The 18,178-nt window shown below is 41.9% G+C and overlaps 1 protein-coding gene across 4 annotated transcripts in view; it reads left to right on the top strand.

The window, feature by feature from the left end:
- Nucleotides 1–18,178, top strand: part of Ppn (proteoglycan-like sulfated glycoprotein papilin) — a 123,031-nt gene that overhangs the window by 78,071 nt on the left and 26,782 nt on the right. For all 4 annotated transcript variants that reach the window (XM_076782505.1, XM_076782504.1, XM_076782507.1 and 1 more), the window contains exons 3-4: nucleotides 11,557–11,744; nucleotides 14,556–14,616. In XM_076782505.1, coding sequence (XP_076638620.1) covers nucleotides 11,557–11,744; nucleotides 14,556–14,616 — 249 coding nt within the window. The remainder of the gene's footprint in view (nucleotides 1–11,556; nucleotides 11,745–14,555; nucleotides 14,617–18,178) is intronic.

Raw genomic sequence — 18,178 nt, forward strand, 5'->3', positions numbered from 1 at the left:
CACAAGAAGTACGAGAAAAAGGGGGGCTTCGAATGCATCGAGTCACTGCATCCCGAGGATGTACAATCGTGAATAATAGGAGAGTAATAAGAATCGATGGAGGGATTCACGCGTATCATTGGACATCTTTTGTCAGTTCGAAGATCCTCAACGCGATAAAGTTTCAATAACAATTTTTCGTTAAATTAATCGACGATGGAAGTTTAATTACCTGAGCCGGAACTCTGGAGAAAATGGCGGATATCTTCTTCAAAATATAGTCACAGTCCAATAACAAGTATTGAAACAAGGAAGCAGCAAACGCCATCCTTCGTACATAATTAGTACATCGTGACAGGTCATTACACACCGTATGAGTTGGTCTTATCCTTAGCTTTGTACAGATTACATCTAAATACAGAATAGTGTTCATTATACATTGTATTCATAACCAACCATTCGCACCTCCAGAAATAAAGTAATAACCAACAACAAGTTTTGTGAATGTTTATAAATTTGGATCGAGTTTATTATCATTCACAGCATCGTATTTGCAATATATAAGTGTTTTGACAGAAGAATGCTTTGTGGACAGCCACTCGATAAACGCTGAAAGTCCCGAGCGTGTAAAGCAATCGACGAAAGCAGGCTGCGTTTGCGAAACAGGATATTTCTGTAGTCGAACTTTCATTGGGTGTAATTTGGTGGTGGTTCGCCAGCGAACGAGCACTTTGTGTTTACCGTGAACCGGTCAGGAGAAAAGGAGGGTATGGAATTTGGCGATCGTGGCAGTCGTTCCGCGAGATTGCGTGGCGAAGGGTTAATTAAATGCTTCGGGGAAGTGGATCTCGACGCGTAGGGGTCAGTCGATGAACCGTGAATATTCGCCACGCCTTTCTCTTAATAATCGTCGTGTATACATTCCGGTCAGGCTGGCTGTTCGCGGCGACAAACGCTCGGGACCGTGCAAATTGCTACGACGATTTCGTCCGCCAGATCGTCGATAACGTTCGCCAGCGCGAATGCCTCTGACACGTCGGTGAATTATCGCGCGTTCCATCGTCGTCTGACGAGCCGGCTCAAATTGTCACGGGTAGACAAGCGAAATTTTTATTTGCATAATAGACGTCGAATACGCGCGCGTTCACTCGCGACGTTCGTTCGTTGGGGCGGTAAAATTCGTTTAAAATTGCGGAAAGAAATTAATCGAATACCTCGACCTTCCACGATGAATTTTTTTGAAATTGTTTGAAAACTTGCGCGAACGAAGCGGAATTTATTGAATAGTTCATCGTTCACATTGAAGGAAAGTTTCGAAGTTCATACAATTCGTCAACTCCTCTAATCAAGTTCAAGTTCTAATTTCTGTCGCTAAAATTTGAAATATTAACAAAATTACGAAACTTTGAAGCTTTGACGGTTTTTTAATAATATTTGAATGCGTCCAGGTGAGATCGTAACTAGTCTTTTCAGTTTGCTCGACAGTGTACCCAGTGGACAGCTCGTAATGTCTTCGAACAGATCATAGAAAATGATTACGCGATCTCTGTTTTACGGTTGAAAGTAGGTACCGTTCGTGGTATTCGCTAGGAGCTTAGGTCTGCCTATTAAGCGCGACGGATTAGGGATGAAGTAATTGAACTTCTTTTACGAGCGTCTTCTCTCCTGTCCTCTCACGCAACGCCCAGCTCGTAAAACGAACGTGAAAAGGTTTTATGGGTTACTTAATGGAGAGTACATCTTTCATCGGTGCAACGGGCCGATTTTTTCTCGCGAGAAACGTGCAACGTCGTCGATGCAATTGCTGGATTAAGACTAATAGGAGCTCACACGACAAATTTTTCTCTATACAAAATCTTAATAAAAGGAATGTGTACTTTGCATAGATAAAAAGTTACAATTAAAACGAATCGAAGAAGAAAACTTTTGAAGTTTGGGTGCTGAAACGTCTACGTACGGCCCTGAGTGGGATCGTTACTTATATCGCGGCGTTCACGGTAGTTTCCGCTAATTTTCGAGCATTCTTCCGTCGTTATTAAAACGAGCTTTTAAAGCGTCGCCGTGGATGAAGTAGCAGTTCGAAAAGTTGGTACAAGTGCTTCGCGTAATTACGCGTTCTATTCCCTTGGTCCGTGGATTCTCTTTAGACTCGGCAAACGTTAATTTGCTCGCGTTTTCACCGCGCATTCGGATGCTCCTTTGTGTCTCCGCGGTACGGACGGTTTGTGTAACTTGGTAAAAACAACGAGAGCAACTTTTAATTATGCGTCGGATAGAAGAAGAGCCGCAACGTGACGCGACGGAAATTTCGGCGGAAATAGTATACGCGTAAGGTTTTTCACTTTGCTGTTGATTAGAGGAGTAAACGTTTTATCGTGGAATAACGTGGACTAACTAATTGGGTATCGACAGTTTTCCAGTGGAAAATAGGAACGTTGAAATAGACCGATAAAGGCACAGAGATAGAACGTACAATACAATAAAGATACACGGCAATAGCTCGCAAATTATAGAGGCTTCCCATTGTCTAACTCTCGCATAATTGTCCTCGCTAATTGGAATCTCTTGCAAGGGCGATCACTCCATTAGTAATAAATAGTATTTAATCGTATCTCCCTCGCTGTGACAGTTGCTCTGGCGGAGATAGATAACAGTGGTCAATTCCTGAAACACCCAACCCCCTCGCCACCTGTACAGAGAGCTCCAAATTTGGTCAATCGAATTTCGAGGACGTACAGATACAACCAAAAATTCATAGGTTTACAAACCTTTTTAATCGACCTCCAGCAAATCTACTCCAGGTCAACGTCTATAAATATTTTTCTATATATTTTTCATAGATTCAACTTGTAAAACATAGACGCGATCTACGGAATAATTAAGGAGTATGCAGGACAGAAATTCGTTATTCGATATTATTGTCGGAATAAAAGTTTCGCCCATTCTCTGGTGCATCCAGGAAGAAAAAAGAACCGGGCAGGATAACGCGATTACTATACACCAGCAACCGTTTTATCGAGTCCGACAGGTAGGTGGTACACGATCGACCAGTTTAATTCACTGTCATCGAGATTATGTTAATCTCGGACGGGGAAGCGGTGACTCGGCAGAGTTATTCGATCGGGCGCAGAAAGCCTCTCCTGCGGATCGTTGCCTCCAGGATATTGGATTATGTTTCACTGTTAACAGGTTACGTTTCATATCTCACTACGGCAGACATGCAACGCCGCGGAGCCAATGCCACGGCTAATCGACTGCGGGATCGATCATGGAAACGAATCGCCGCTGGCTCGCGATCGACATAGGTCGAGATTCGCGTGCTTCGATCCTTCGTGATCCTTTTCTCGCTTCGCCGACCGGATGCTTCGCAATGCCAAGATTTTAAAGGCTAATGGACACGTGTGTTTTCAGTAATTGGGGTTCGCGAGCGAGCGAATTATTTCTCGAAGAGATAATTTTCCGTCTATCGAGACTAACTCTTTCACGTATCGATCTCGTGCCATTTAGAAAGATTTCATCTCCATTCGTTTAGTGAACTTAAACGAAAATACGATAATTTACTCGCTAAAATTGCAGCATTAATTTTCGATGTTTCCCAATTTAAATATGCGTGTCACAAGCAACTGAATTTTTGTAAAATTTTGTATACGAGTTTATGTAAGAATTTTTTTCTTGAAAGAGAGACTGCGTGCGCGTGATAGTGGTTCTCACTCAGCATGAGAAACTCTACTTAGTGACGTATCGACAGCCCTACAGATTTGTGAATGAGAACTATTGTAACAGCAGGCGGATCTTTAAACGTTAATAACATTTTAACGAAACCTCGATCAACGAATTGGTATTCTTGATTTTCGTCTTATTTTGACTTGCTTTTGGCAACTCCCATTAAAATTTTTCCCCAGAGGTAGCCGCACACCCTGTACATCGTGCGTCTGGACGTGTCACACCGCAAAGGTGCGGACATTGCACTTTCCCGACGCGTAACCACTTCGTATTAGCATAAATTAGCTGGCTGCCCGTAAAACGTCGTAAACCCTTGCAATTGTAAGGTCTTCGCTTTGATGTCGGAGGAGGTTGAATGATCGTCGCTCTAATGGAGCCCGGCTCGCATACCGTGAAACGCTTGCTGAGGTTAAACGCATTCTTTGACATAATTCGCGTAATTGTGGCACAGTATTCACGCGTTCCTAAATGGATGCTCAGAATGGGCACGGTTAGAAGCCGTAAAACAATTTGCTCCCTGCGAACGGTGCCAAAATCCTTCAGTGGCTTAATTCTCCTACGGAAACTTTGCGTAGTAAAAAGTAGCGCGACGGTAAATTCTTAAAAGCGTGGCTTTATATCGCTGATAAAGGGAAATGATCATTGGCGCGGCTCGGGCGCGCGAACTTTGGCGTCGGGCAATTAGAACCTAGCACAAGCAAAACGAGAATTACGAGCTTCGCATTCGGGGATCTCGAAATTTATTGGGATAATTATTTTGGAACGTTAAATTTAATTATAGCTCCCGATTCTTTCTTAATCCTTAGGCCCATTTGGTAGAATAATTCTGACTATTTTGCAATGCGCGAACCATTGACTGATTTGTGACTCTGTCTATTAGTGTGAATATCCAGTCTATACAGTCTCCTTAGCTCTGATTACTAGCACTTTGTGACTTTGCAACTTTTACTGGACTCTGTAATTTTTCAATTTCTTTTAAATGCTAATGGTTTCTTAACGCCATGTCGTCCACGAAGATTGAATGGCGCTAAACGAGGACGAATGACTACCAGCTCATCATCTTGTACCATTTTCGCGCGAATATCTGTAACTACACACAACGAATCTTCCTACGTTTTTATTTTCTAAATGACCAAGAAATTTTATCGAATAAATAGTCTGCTTTGGGGTGGTTTAGATATTAATTCTCCACTCGTTAAGCTACGAAGAATTTTCTTGTAAATATTTTTACCATGCTAAAGTATATTTAAAAGTTGTGGCCTGATGTTTCAGTAATTTATATTCTCGGGAAATTTCGGGAAGAATAATCTTAAATAATTCCACGGCGTTTAGAGCATCGAGTAATTCTAAACAGGGGCGTATAATAGACCGAAATAAATGTACGCGTCACGGACGTTCGCGGATCATTAACGGTGTTCTTTAAATAAAGTCCGACTGGGGCGTTAATACGGGGCGCGAGAATTGGGTTAAGCCCGAGTCTGTTACTCAGCAATTAAGGCGAAAAGGCGCCGGGGGACCCGGTAGTCGGTGCAATTACACCAGACAAGTCAGCCCCGTGACATGGAAAACCGTTGCTTTACAATTAGCCGCCAGCTCGTCTGCCAGTCTGGCGCAGAGAAGTCGATCGTTTCGCGTGCGTGTCGCCCGATGATGTAAACCTTGTTGCACAGCTGCCTTGGTTTATACGCGGAGGCCGTCGTACACGCGACGGTTAGTCACCGCTTAAGGATCCCGTTTAATTAGTTGATTTATCGCGGACTGGGCCGCAATAGCGTCTGTATTGCTGTGAGAATCGCATCGGAGACCCAATTTTTATTTCGGACCATCCCTTTATAGCAGCTCGCCATTAACTTTCGCGTGACTCATTCGGAATTCTTGGGTTTATGACTTCACGTCGTCGTTCGACTTCGGGGAATCTGCACTGCTTGAGATTCCCTTTCTTCGTCGCTTGGAAAAACCGAAGTTAGTCTTTGATGGATCGCCGAAGTCGTTGAACACGATTTCGGGCTAACGTTCTCCGCCCACTCGGGGTCTTTCAAGCACAGGAATTTTAAAGCAAAGAATAATATCATGGATGACTAAATATGATCCGAATTTTCACCAAAATGCTTTGGTAAATAGCAAGCTTGGCGTAAAACAATTGTTGACTATGTACAGTTACTCCCACTTGGTACACTGTAAATGAACAAATCTTGTTTCTTGTGAATTGAACGAGTCCTTATTTTTATACATTGGTGGTGTTTAAGAATTTGCAATTGAATACATACTTGGTCTCCATCCGATTACTGAAGGGTAGCATCATTGAACCACGTGCAGTACAGGATATGTAACGCTCCATGTATTGTGTTTACATTATTATTAAAGCTCCCTATCGGTATTGTAATTAGGCATTACTTAACAATAACAAAAAGAAAACCGACTTCGTAAATAGAAGTATCACAGTGTAATCAACACTATGATACTGTATCATTTGGTAAAAATAAATGGGAAGAAATCCACAAAAAAAACAAAGTTCCTTTGCATTGTTACGAACCAAAGCTCCGATGGGGATAATATAATCTACTGAAAACAATCAGCTGGTAAAAGCTCCCGGAGTACTTCGCGTTACGCAATGTTCAGACGCAAGTTTCGCGATAAAAAAAGCAGCGTGTAAGATTCTTCGTGGCATAAATTACGTTCGCTCAGCGTTCGTGGAAGCGTCACTGAGCGTTTAATCTGTTTCCCGGCGCGCGGACCTCTCAGAGAGGTGTTTTGCGACGGCGAATCGCGCTCAGAAGGTTTTATAGTCACCCACGTCGCGGACGTGCCATTATTATCGTCGTATATTCTCACATTACGGTCCACGCGACACGTCGTGGCCGCGCAGATGCTCGTCGAGAAAGAAAAGCCTCGGAGCGCGCTTCCCTCGCACGGAAACGCGCCGCGGGCGCAGCTGCGCTCTCTCCCACGCTCGACAAAAATCCACGTACGCGCAGCTGTACCGTGCGAGGACCGAAACTTATTTACGGCCGTGTATGTGTGCGTGTGGCTCGCCTTGATTTTTTCGTCACCCACCGTGGAGGAACCCATCGACTCTAAGAGAAAAACCGTTCCTTTGAAGCTCGACGGTTTCCAAACTTAATAAACCTGGCTACTTTTAGAATTTTAATTATCCGATGGGCTCTAGATACTCGGTGACGGGTCTAGAAAAGCTCGAGACAGGGCTGCTGATGAAAATATGCAAAAGGAACAATGTTCCACCCCTTAGAAATTTTAAATAGGACATTTGTTAAGGAATATAAAGATCGAGGCGATTTTTAGCACCCTCTTTTATACACCTATCGATTAAAAATATTTTGTCACTCTGTCACTTTGGCGTGTCCTTATTTTGTATAACATGGCGAAGAATTGGTATGCACTTGGCAATATTTACTCAGGTTTTACCAAAGTTTGAATAAATTTAGTTTACGTACGCACAATGGAAGCAAAAGATTTGTAGCGAAACCCTGAATCGCGGCGCGCTTGATTCGAGTAGATTCTTTTTGGGCAATGTCGCAGGCAGGAATACGTACGAGACGGACTGTATGTAATTGCATCTGTGGCGCGCGTCCTGATGCAAATCACGCTGCCAGACCGTTCCGCAGAATTAAATTCCTCTTTTTGACGGGGACACTCGCGTTCCAAGATTTTTTTCTGCGGAGGCTGTTTTAAAATATCGCGATCGTCTCTTGATGGACGTCCCGCGTATATGGAACGAGGACTGTTTGAAGTATAACGTAATTGATGTTCCTAGCAGCGTCTGTGTGTGGAACGTGCATAAACGGATTGGATATTTAAATTTCAGGGAACGCATACGTACGTGCGCGGAATCCACGCGACTAAAAATATTCTAAATGCAGGGATACCTTTAACGCGTACCAGAAAAATATCGTATTGTTTGGGGCGTCATTAAAATGTGTTTTAACGTAAACGCGTTCCGACAACACGATTGTAGGAATCGGTTCGAAAAGGAAGTATAAAATTATATAAACGCGAACAAGTATAATTTAAGAAATATATAGGTCTCACAAATAGTTTTTATTTTGATAAATATTTCAAGATCACAGTCTGCAGTCGACGAAAATTATAGATTTAAATTTGTAAACAGTGTTTTAGCAAATTCTGAACAGTTTAAATCAGTTGATGCGCAGTAACGACTGGAGGCTTTAAATTTTTTAAGACGTAAATTCTATAAATTTTTTACATTTCCGTCGTTCCGAGCTCGAAGCAACGTAACGCTCTGCGAGATTTATTCAAACACGGCTAGTACATTAAGTAACTCTACGAGAATCTCGTTTCCCGATCCCATCAAAGTTGGAACGTAAGGGACATGATTTAATGCGTCTGGCGTCACGATGCTGTAACTTGTTAATCCGATGAGTTCCACGTGGCATAATCAATGGAAACGCAATAAATCCGCCTCGATTAAATATCACGCGACTCCGCGGCGAAACAAACCGTCGTTCGACTATTTTTCCTTGGATCCATTAATTACTCGAATGTAAAGTAGTCGTCAATACACGGTTGAAGTTTAAATTGGTTTTCTCGATACACGGAACAATTCTGAGAACAATTATCCGAGGCTGAACAAGACGACGAAAGTTTGTTCGTTCTTTATCGGAAAACGATACTGTTGTCTTGCTTTTCGCGTGCGTCGTCAACGAAAATAAAATAATTTAAAATGCACCTCATCGCGTTTGGTAAAATCGATAACATCGAATTTAATCGTATCAAGTAATTAAATGTTTCGTAACTTCTACAATTTAAAACAAACGAGCATATTTTTAATATATAAACAGTATCTAGTTGCACGCTGTCCCTTTGTAAAATCGACGCATTTATCAAAAGTAACGAGCCAATTCCAGGTTGACCCGTTCCCTTTTCGCGATATCGAGGAAGGATTGCTCGCGACGCGTCTCGATCGAGCGTCGTAAATACTCGAAGCAGGCTCGCGACAAGAAATTTAATATAGACGATGAAAAATGAACGAGCCTCCAGGTTCATTTATCACGGCTATTTATCGGCCGAAGATACACTTCGATCAGGAAACTTTCCAAATTGTCCCGTGAGGTTAACTCGACCCGCGGGACAAGTTTCCAGCCAGCTACCAACAACTCCAACTCCCTCCGAAGACCAATAATCTGGGGCAAGTGGATACGAGGCTGGGCACAAGTTTCACGATAATGTCGAAATACCCCTTTCCCTCGGTCAGACTTTGACCAATAACATTTTCGATCCACCGATACCTTGGATCGTTGATCAACGCTTGAAAAGTACAAGGGTTAACGCCCCTTTATTTTCCGATCAAACATGCTTCAGATCATTTAAGAGGAGATCTTCAATAAAGTTATAAAACAATCTAGCTATCATATTGTAAGACTCTGCTCTATTGAAATTAAAAGAATCATGAGTCTTGTGAACCAGGGCATAAACACTATTTTCTTTTTCGAACTACAAATTGATTGTGGCAAAAAAAAAAACATAGTTGAATGGTGGTAGATCTCAGGCATATCATAAATATTATTTTTCAACAGCATCGCTAAATGGTAAATTTAATAAAAAACGAATCAGTACTGTGTTAATAATGTCCCGGTACTGTATCGGATGTTATTCTGCTTCCTTTAATTAAATATCTGGATACCTACAACGGTTATTCAGGTTGCCCAGTAATTGGCGATTATTCTACACGAGAAAATGAATCGAAAATATAGAATAAAGTTTTTCCATACGAGTCTTTGTTTTCCAGATAATTGACGTCGAAGCTTGTTTAACGCGGCTGACTATTATTCGTCATTTCTACTCGCGATTGTGTACACGAGCGTTGACGTTGACACTGCATTGTTTGTTTCGATGAATTTTAACTAGTTGGAACACAATGGGATCGATAACAGATGATAATACAATACCACAACGCGATCAATGCTCAAAAACACCCACGTAAGTAGAAATATCGAGATATGGTCAGACGTACTGAATCGCAACGCGTTCTCCACGGATTTTCAAAATCGATTTCTTCGAAAACAAAGCGTCGTACGAACAAATTTTGTAGGATCTTTTCGGTTCACTGTTTCGTATAGAATAACTGTATTTCATTGATATATTATTACAAAGTCTCTTTGTATCGTTTATTTATAAAAATAAAAATTATAGTCTTTGAAATATATTCGAGTGAATGGATTATCAAATCACTTTTATATAAACAGTTAAAAAAATAAGACAAAGGTTTTGAGGGCAAACAGGGTTGGTAGAAAAGAATGATTATTTACCTTTGTGAATAGGTTTTGTTAATATTGTCGTTCGAATAAGAAACGACAGATAATTGTGATGCAACATAATAGCATGCACCAGAATTTATAGAGATTGGGTCACTGATCAAGCATCGGTTACACGTAGTATAGCATGATCGAATGCAGTCAATCCATTCATTAATTAATCTAATTGAATTATACACGCGTGTTGCATTTACGAAACTGTGGTCTGGTCGGAATCATGGATGAATTTAGCGTGTTAATTCAGAGTTGTTTTAATTGCCCACATTCTACATTTTATACAATGAAATATAAATTTAAATTTTGTTTTAAACGATGGATATCATCGATAAATTTTTTCTTTCACCGCCTAAACGCCGCAAAATAATTGTGTTTGCCAAACCAAAGGCGACACTCGCGACGTTCTCGTCTTGGTAGGAACCGATAGCGATCGTTAAACGGTGGCGAGAGTGGTATCTGGCTAGGTCGAAGAACAAAAAGCCAGTGGCCGATAATTTTATTCGGGCACCGTGCTCGTGCCTTACAACCGGCGGATGCAAACTGCTTTGGAACCACGCCAGAAGGAGCCGACCATTGAAATGTTATATGGATTCTCGTTTAAGGACGGAGGAAGCGAGGTAAACCTGCGGGCGGGAGCAGATTTCCCCAAGATCGCACGATTGTCGCTCCATTTGCTTGGATATTAATCTGAACGTTCCCCTTTCTGGGTCAACCCGACCAGGGGGGGTTATCATTCCCGGTGCAATATTTTCTTTGGTGCGACTTCCCCTCTGCCTGAACTATTATACGATTAACGATAACAATTCCGACTCCTGTTCTCTAATAGAAAATAAAATTTCGATACATTGAAACGTGGTTGCACAGGAATCGACAAATTAAATACGTTCTTAGTTGCATCGCAATAATAATAAAACTTTATCGAACAGTAAGGTACATATAAAGAGTTGTGTAGAAATGGACCACCAGCAATTTGAACTTTGTTTTGTCCCTGAAACATGCATAAATGAACCTTGCAAATTTCACCGCGAAAGGTGTTACAGTTAACTCGCAAAAAATTCTCCAAGTCTGAAAAAGTTTCGCGCTGGAGTGATCCTTTAAGTGAGTAATCCTGTACAGACCCTGTACGCAACGATGGCGGAAATTGGCCCAATGACGTGAGAACGTTCGCGCGAACGCATTCACAGAAATTCCAGGGAATCGTAGGCACGCTTCCGCGAACGTTACCCCGTAAAGCCGTCGAAAATATACTCGGCTGCGGACGATAACGTAATTCACGTTTGGGTTCTGTCGCGGTGGGCCGTTCATCACGGCTAAAAGCCTATACCTTATCGAACCAGACCGATAAGGGGATCACGCCTACGCTGTTCCCCGCGAAGGTCACCCATGCTCCCATTGCAATCCGCGCAGGTAGACCTCAGGTGAATAAGGGACCACTTACCGTGAAACCTTCCTCTCTCGCATTCCCACGCCACGGAGTATCCTCCTCGCGACTCGGTTACAACCTTCGAGACACCACTTACCGCTTCGTACGGATCGCTATAAATTCGTTCCTCCGATCCTGTTGCAGCATCATATAAAATTGAGGCACGAGAGACATCGTCGACAGCATGGGGAGAACCATCAGCCCAGCAGCTTCGTCCTCGACACGGACGAGCCCGACCGTGGAACCTGGGGACCCTGGTCCTCGTCCAGCTCCTGCTCCAGGACCTGCGGGGGTGGCGTCGCTCATCAGACTAGACAGTGTCTCGACATAGAGTAAGTTCTCACCTTCCATCGACCTTCATCAGTGACTTTCTCATATTTTTGGGAGCCTTCGATGCTGATTCTTTTTATTAAAACATACATTTCTAACCCCTTCGATTTAATGTAATTTTTCAAACGTATATTATTTAATTTTGTTTAAATTCCCTCATACTAGGAATGGCCACGAAAAAGAATTTTGTTTTACGAATATCTCGTGAATGTAAAAACGTGTGATGAGCGAATAGCCTCATGATTGTGACACTTGACATCCAGTCCAGTCCAGGGGTTAAATTCAACCTGGATTACTGAGAAATAATATTCAAGCGTTTTGCAATTTTAAGTATGGGATCTGACTAATCTAGAATTAACGCAATAAATTACTACATCGTTGAGCGTGAAGTAAATATCGAAGGCGATTAATACTCAAAAAAATTAATTTTTCCCCGCAATTTCCGATTATTTTTCGGCTGCGAATATATGCATAGACTTTTTCCGGGGCGTATTAATATTAATTAGAACATAAACGGTCCGGGTAGGGCCGCGACGAGGAATCCGTGACCTCGAGGACCCGGAAGACGCCCCGAGGCTCGACTAATGGAAAATTAATTTTTTATTCCGTCATTTCCCGGCGAAGATGGCTTTCCTTAAATTCAATCCGACCGCCTCCGACGAGGTTTCCACGCTTCGAAGACCCCGCTGGCGGGATTTTTGACGGGACGACGGAACTTCCAACACGGAATCGCGGTAAATCCTTCTTATCTGACGGTCGGGGCCAAGATTAATCGCGACTACTTATGCGCTTTTTGTCACGGTACGCTATCTTGCGGAATTTTTACGCGTCCTAGTTGCGAAGGGACCACCGGATAGGGTCGATTAACCCTGCGGTATGATTGCAACCTCACAATCTTTCCAGATTCCAGAATTATTTTATTATCGGAGAGTCACACTTCACTCTATCGACTGTTTACTATTTTATTTGTAGAAAATAATTCCATGTAGGATTATTTGACTCATCCACAGAAATCTAAATATTCCACGTGCTCTCCGATACGTAGCCAGTGAAAGATTTTTTAATGCCTATGGTGGAAAGATCTCTTAACGATCGCGAGTTGGCTGCGTAAAGCGGGAAAGGAGGAAAATCGGAGTGAATCGGAGGCGAAATCGAGAGTGTGCCCCGTTGCTAATAACACGTTTGCACGGATCGAGAAAGCGGCCTAATCGGCCCACGAAGGCATTTAACGGGAGAAATAATTTCGTGGTATCCAGCGTGCGGGATCGGAGGTCAGACACGCTCGATCGCGTAGACGCGCTTTGATCGTGCAGCGTTTACAGGTCTTTTCAATTTACGATATCGAAGCGCAACATCCGCGCGCGGAGGCTCTGAAATTAATTCCCCCCCGAGCCTGTTATTAGACTAATATGGCGTCGTGACCGGTCTAATGAAACAGGTGTAATTTCTACACCCGATATTTATTCGCAATTTTACTTCCATAAATCGTACTTTTAACGGATGCTGTCTCGAGCTGCGACGAAATTAACTTATTCCCTGTATCGTCGAAAACAAACGAATCACTGTTATTATTATGTTAACGCCGGAAACGAAAAGGAGGCAAATAACTTACTTTAGTAATCTTTGTACGTATTATGAAACCTGAACTATTCTTTACACAGTTCTACATCAGAGTTTTTAGAACAGTAGCGTTCAACAACGAAATGCAAGAAATAAGTATACGATCGAGTATTATTTGCCTAAAGTGTCTGTTCAATACTCGCCATTTCTACTTCCGATTGTGTTTTACGTGTTGATACAATTTTATTTCCGTTAACTAGTTCCAGTAGACTAGAAAACAGTATGATCAACGAAAAATATACTAACATACCGCGATCAACCCTTAAAAACACTAATCTAAGTAGAAACATCGAGCAATGGTCAGACGCGTGCCTCGCGAATTTTTAAAATCGATTTTCTCGAAAACCGAGGGTCTTACAAATAAATTTTATTCTACATTTTCGGTTCACTTTTTCACATGGAATGCCCACATTGCCGCTTCCTCCATCGATTATCGCCCACCCTTTATAAAAACGCACAAATCTGAAAAGTACCTGATTTGATCCTATTCGAACCTCGAAATTCTATTTAAAAAAATAAATATAGCGTTTGAAATATTTTTCCATCAATATGTAGCACTCGTTGGGTTAGATTTTCGCATTTCATTGCAACGGGGACGGGTAAATGTAATCTGTCCGAAAGGGCGCGGGAATTATTGAGAAACCGAGCGCGGAGCGCGCTTTTTCCTCGGGATTTTCCTTCGCGGAGCGAGCTGTTGGTGGTTTACGGGGCGAAAAAAAATTCGTTGCTCTGCTCTTCCTTCGAGTTTCCTCGAAAGAAGCCCGTTAACGAGGAAGCACGCCCGATGCGCGATTTAACGGAGTGTGAATTCCCGATTAGAGATACGAACGGTCGCGTTTCGACGCTCGATGTCGGATCTGACGCCAAGCGATCGAGATTAGAATCGATCGAGAAATACTGACGTGAGCGGGGAAGGCGCCATTCGTTTATTCGTACGCTCGTGTCGCTCAAGTAAATCAATTTGGGGGCGAATTTCCACGAAGAAGGCGATTATTCAGACAATTGCAAGTTTTAATATCGCAAAGTATAAAAAATAGAAAATTTTATTTGAAACTTGAGCATTTTGATCTTAAGATCCCCAAGTTGGGATTATCCATTTTCCTCGTAAAGACCAAGTTTCATTGTCTTTGTCTCTCTAACCCCGCTTAAATGGATCCCGGTGGAAACTCTGTAAAAACGTTTTATTGTTGCAGCGACAGTGGCTACAACAAGTGTACCGGTGCATCGAGGCGATATTTTTCCTGCAACATCCAGGTGAGTCTATGAAACATGGCGATAATAAACGTCATAAAAATTCCATGAAAAATAATTAGCCGGTGAAACGAGTTCTCTTTGTCTGCATTTAATTCTACCGTGCCCGGATCTAGACGCAGCGAACGTTATTTCTCTTCTTCTCAATGCACATCGGTTTCTTTTGTTACAAATGCAACGGGTAATGGTAGAAAGAACGTTTAATTAAAAGAATCCTAATTCGCGTCGAATACAGGTAAAAGTCCAACTTTAATGATTTATTATAACAGCGGTATAAATGAAACGTTTGAGTATGGAAAACGATACGGAGTGCACGGAAGGATTAAATAATAGATCGTTTTGTTATAGTTTGATGTTCGCAGGTCCATGGCTAGAATGGTCCATGACTGGCAATGGTTCCTCCGTTTCTGCCGAAAATCAAACCATCGGATCGCAACCGTGAATCGAATCCGTACTAGAACTTGATTAATTGCCGTGTAACAGTGGGTGATTTATGCGATTTGCTTTAATAGATCGAACAGCTTGACAGTCTATCAAGAGGCGTCGAGCCATCGACGCGTGACGCGGGCTTCAATTATTCGCATCTGCACGCATACTCGAATCAATGAATCGAATCTGGTAGTCCTGTCCTCCGGATCGCTTCGTATTTTCATTTATCGGTATCTTCACTTTTTTCAGGTTTAAAAAAGGCCTACTCCGAACGACAAAATAAATTTCTATTTTCTACGTAATCTGAAAGCTTAGGGATTTAGGGATCTCTCACCAATTTTAATTCATCACCAGCCTTAAATAGATACAATCCAGATGCATAATAACATCGCAGAATTTCGTTAAATCGAAAGGTCCATCCATTGTTTTCTCAGTCCTTTGCAATCGCTTAAGGAAATATAATTTCTGATCGAGGATAAAGGGTGGATGAATTTATGCTACGTCGTGGTCGTCCTTAACCTTTGAACACTACAATTTCCCCGTGGAACGGTTCGACGGTCTTTAATAAAATGATTTATATCATTATTTAATTCCGTTCGTTAAATGTCAGCCGCAGCCTGCGTGAACTTTGAACCGCGGGACTCTCGACGATGCCTATCGTTTACGGCGTGGCCCACTGAAACAACTTTTGTTTCTTTATCGGGGGCGTCTTCTCTCTTTCTACTCTTTAACTCCAATCGATCCGGCATTACTCTTCGCGCCGAGACCCGTCAAACTTTCATTTAAAACCACTTAATCAACGCGATGCTGGTCTCATTCCTTTTCTCCCGCGGCTCAGGTGATTTTGACAAATTGATTCGATGATCGATTAAACCGGCGATCGACGCGATTTCGATATATAAGTTTCTCGTCGAAAACGGCTTTACGATTCCTTTGTACGCTCCTTACGACTCTTTGAAATTAACAAACTATTTTCGTCGGAATAATTTTCATTACTTCGTACGAAGTTTGAATATTTCAAAATAATTTTAATCGTTGGTTTTATTGGTTTTTTAACATTTCTATTTATTATACCATGAGGTCTGAATCTCTAAAATTATATTTCATCGTGAGAATTTATATTGCTCGGTTATTCCGTTTTCGATTTTCTTCGTGCATTTACCCGGACCGAGAATAAAATTCTTTCACGGCGGTGCGAAGTAAAAAATGGCGTGCAAACGCGCGGTTTCTGCGGGTGACGCGTTCAGCGCCAGCAGAGACTGACGTCGTGGAAATAAAGTGGAATCGTCGATTAATAATCGGGGCGAAACAAAGGGTTAAACGGCCTCTGGCAAGCAATCGGTTCCTGGAACCATGCCCGCCGTTGTGTTCGAAGCGGATGGAGTTTACGAGGTCACGGGGACGCTGTAAAATTCCGCGTACAGGTAGATATATAGGAAACGCGACAATATTCGCGAACCTTTCGTTCGATCGACGCCATTGATCACAACGGGGGATTAAAACTTTATCGAGGAAGAGGAGATCGTCTTTCGCGGAATCCTGTTCGAGTATACTCTGGGGGTGGGTTTCGAAACAATGTTGAAGCTGAAACCGCAGTACCTCGAGGCTGCAATCGCAAACACTCGCGTACGGGGAGATCCAAAAGCTGTGGCATTTAGGCGAATTTTAGAAAATTAGGGAAACTCGAAATAGGGAAAAATAAATGTGAGTTGTGTAAGTTTATTAGGTTTGGAATTTATCAAAATGGATTCCTCGAGTTCTTGGAAGAAAAAGCTAGGAACGTTTTAGAATATTTTCTGTGTATTATTTACTAGCTAAACAAGTCTATTTGACTTTGTTATTAACAATGTTCACGATGGTAGTGAAATTCATTTTTATTATAAATTTCATTCTAACGATGGAAATGTTATTAGTTCGTGTGATACGAATTCCCTGACCATTGGTGAAACCTTCATTCAAAATTCTGATCAGTGAATCTAAATTCTATTCAAGGGCATTCTCTCCGGGCCTCCATATAGCTCCTCTAAATTGGGTACGGTCAATAGCGTGTAGAATACGTAACCATGATTCACTAGTATACAGGAACAAACCTTTTCAAAATCTGAGCACATTGACACACAATTCCCATTCATGTATTTTCTGTGTGTTTCTCCAAATTTGAGAGACTATATTACGCCAACAAAGATGTTCCTACGTGATATTCATTTTAACTCGTGTCCAATTAGAAACTATCTAACGAAATTAATTTAAACTGGTCGTAATTTATCGTGAAACTTTCAGGTTTCGTTTGATATATTATTTCACATATTTCTCTAAGTCGATCTTCGACACTACAATTACATCACTTATGGTAAAATTGATATCAACACGATGGAATTTATTTCACCCCCACGAAGGAGAAACATAATTATTCTTTTATTAATTCTGAGGAGCAGAATTTCATGATACGTATTTTGAATCTCCCTGTGAATAACCGAAAGGTCGTCAACTGCAGGCTTCGATGAAGTTTCTTTTCTAACAGCGAGACATTAAGTGCACGGTGGACGCAATTCTGGAATTATTATCGTTGAATGCAACACAGAAGGGGTAAAGTTATCCGATACTTAAACATTCCCAACATTCTGCGAACGTTAAATATTTAATAAAAATGTTCCTGTATCGATTGGACCGTGCTCCTTTCATCCCTGAAATTCCTCGCATTTCCGACCGGAATCATTATGGCTCTTAATTGATTTCGATGATCGTACGGAACACTTTTTCGACGCTCGAAAAAACAGATTGCTCCGGGAGTTCGATATTAAAAATTAATTTGCGACGCACACGGTCCACCGGATCCTTTCTTCTTCCCTCCCTCGTTCGTAATTGAAGTTGCGTCCCATCGATGTTCACCGTACACGGTTTCTATCAATCGAACCACCGACCCCTCGTCTTTAATTTAATTTACCCGAGTCACGAACATTCGATCTAACCCACGTAGAACGTAGAACTACTTCCAGAACAGAACCATTTCCGTTCGCCCTCGCTGTTTCTTCATACGACCGGATCCATGGCGAAAATGTATTCCTGAAAGTCACGTAGCCCCTATAAAATTATTTCTATCTCGTTTCGAGTCACTTTTCTGGTAAATCGGCTCGGT

Source organism: Colletes latitarsis, chromosome 14 (genome assembly GCF_051014445.1).
Source record: "Colletes latitarsis isolate SP2378_abdomen chromosome 14, iyColLati1, whole genome shotgun sequence".
Lineage (NCBI taxonomy): Eukaryota > Metazoa > Arthropoda > Insecta > Hymenoptera > Colletidae > Colletes > Colletes latitarsis.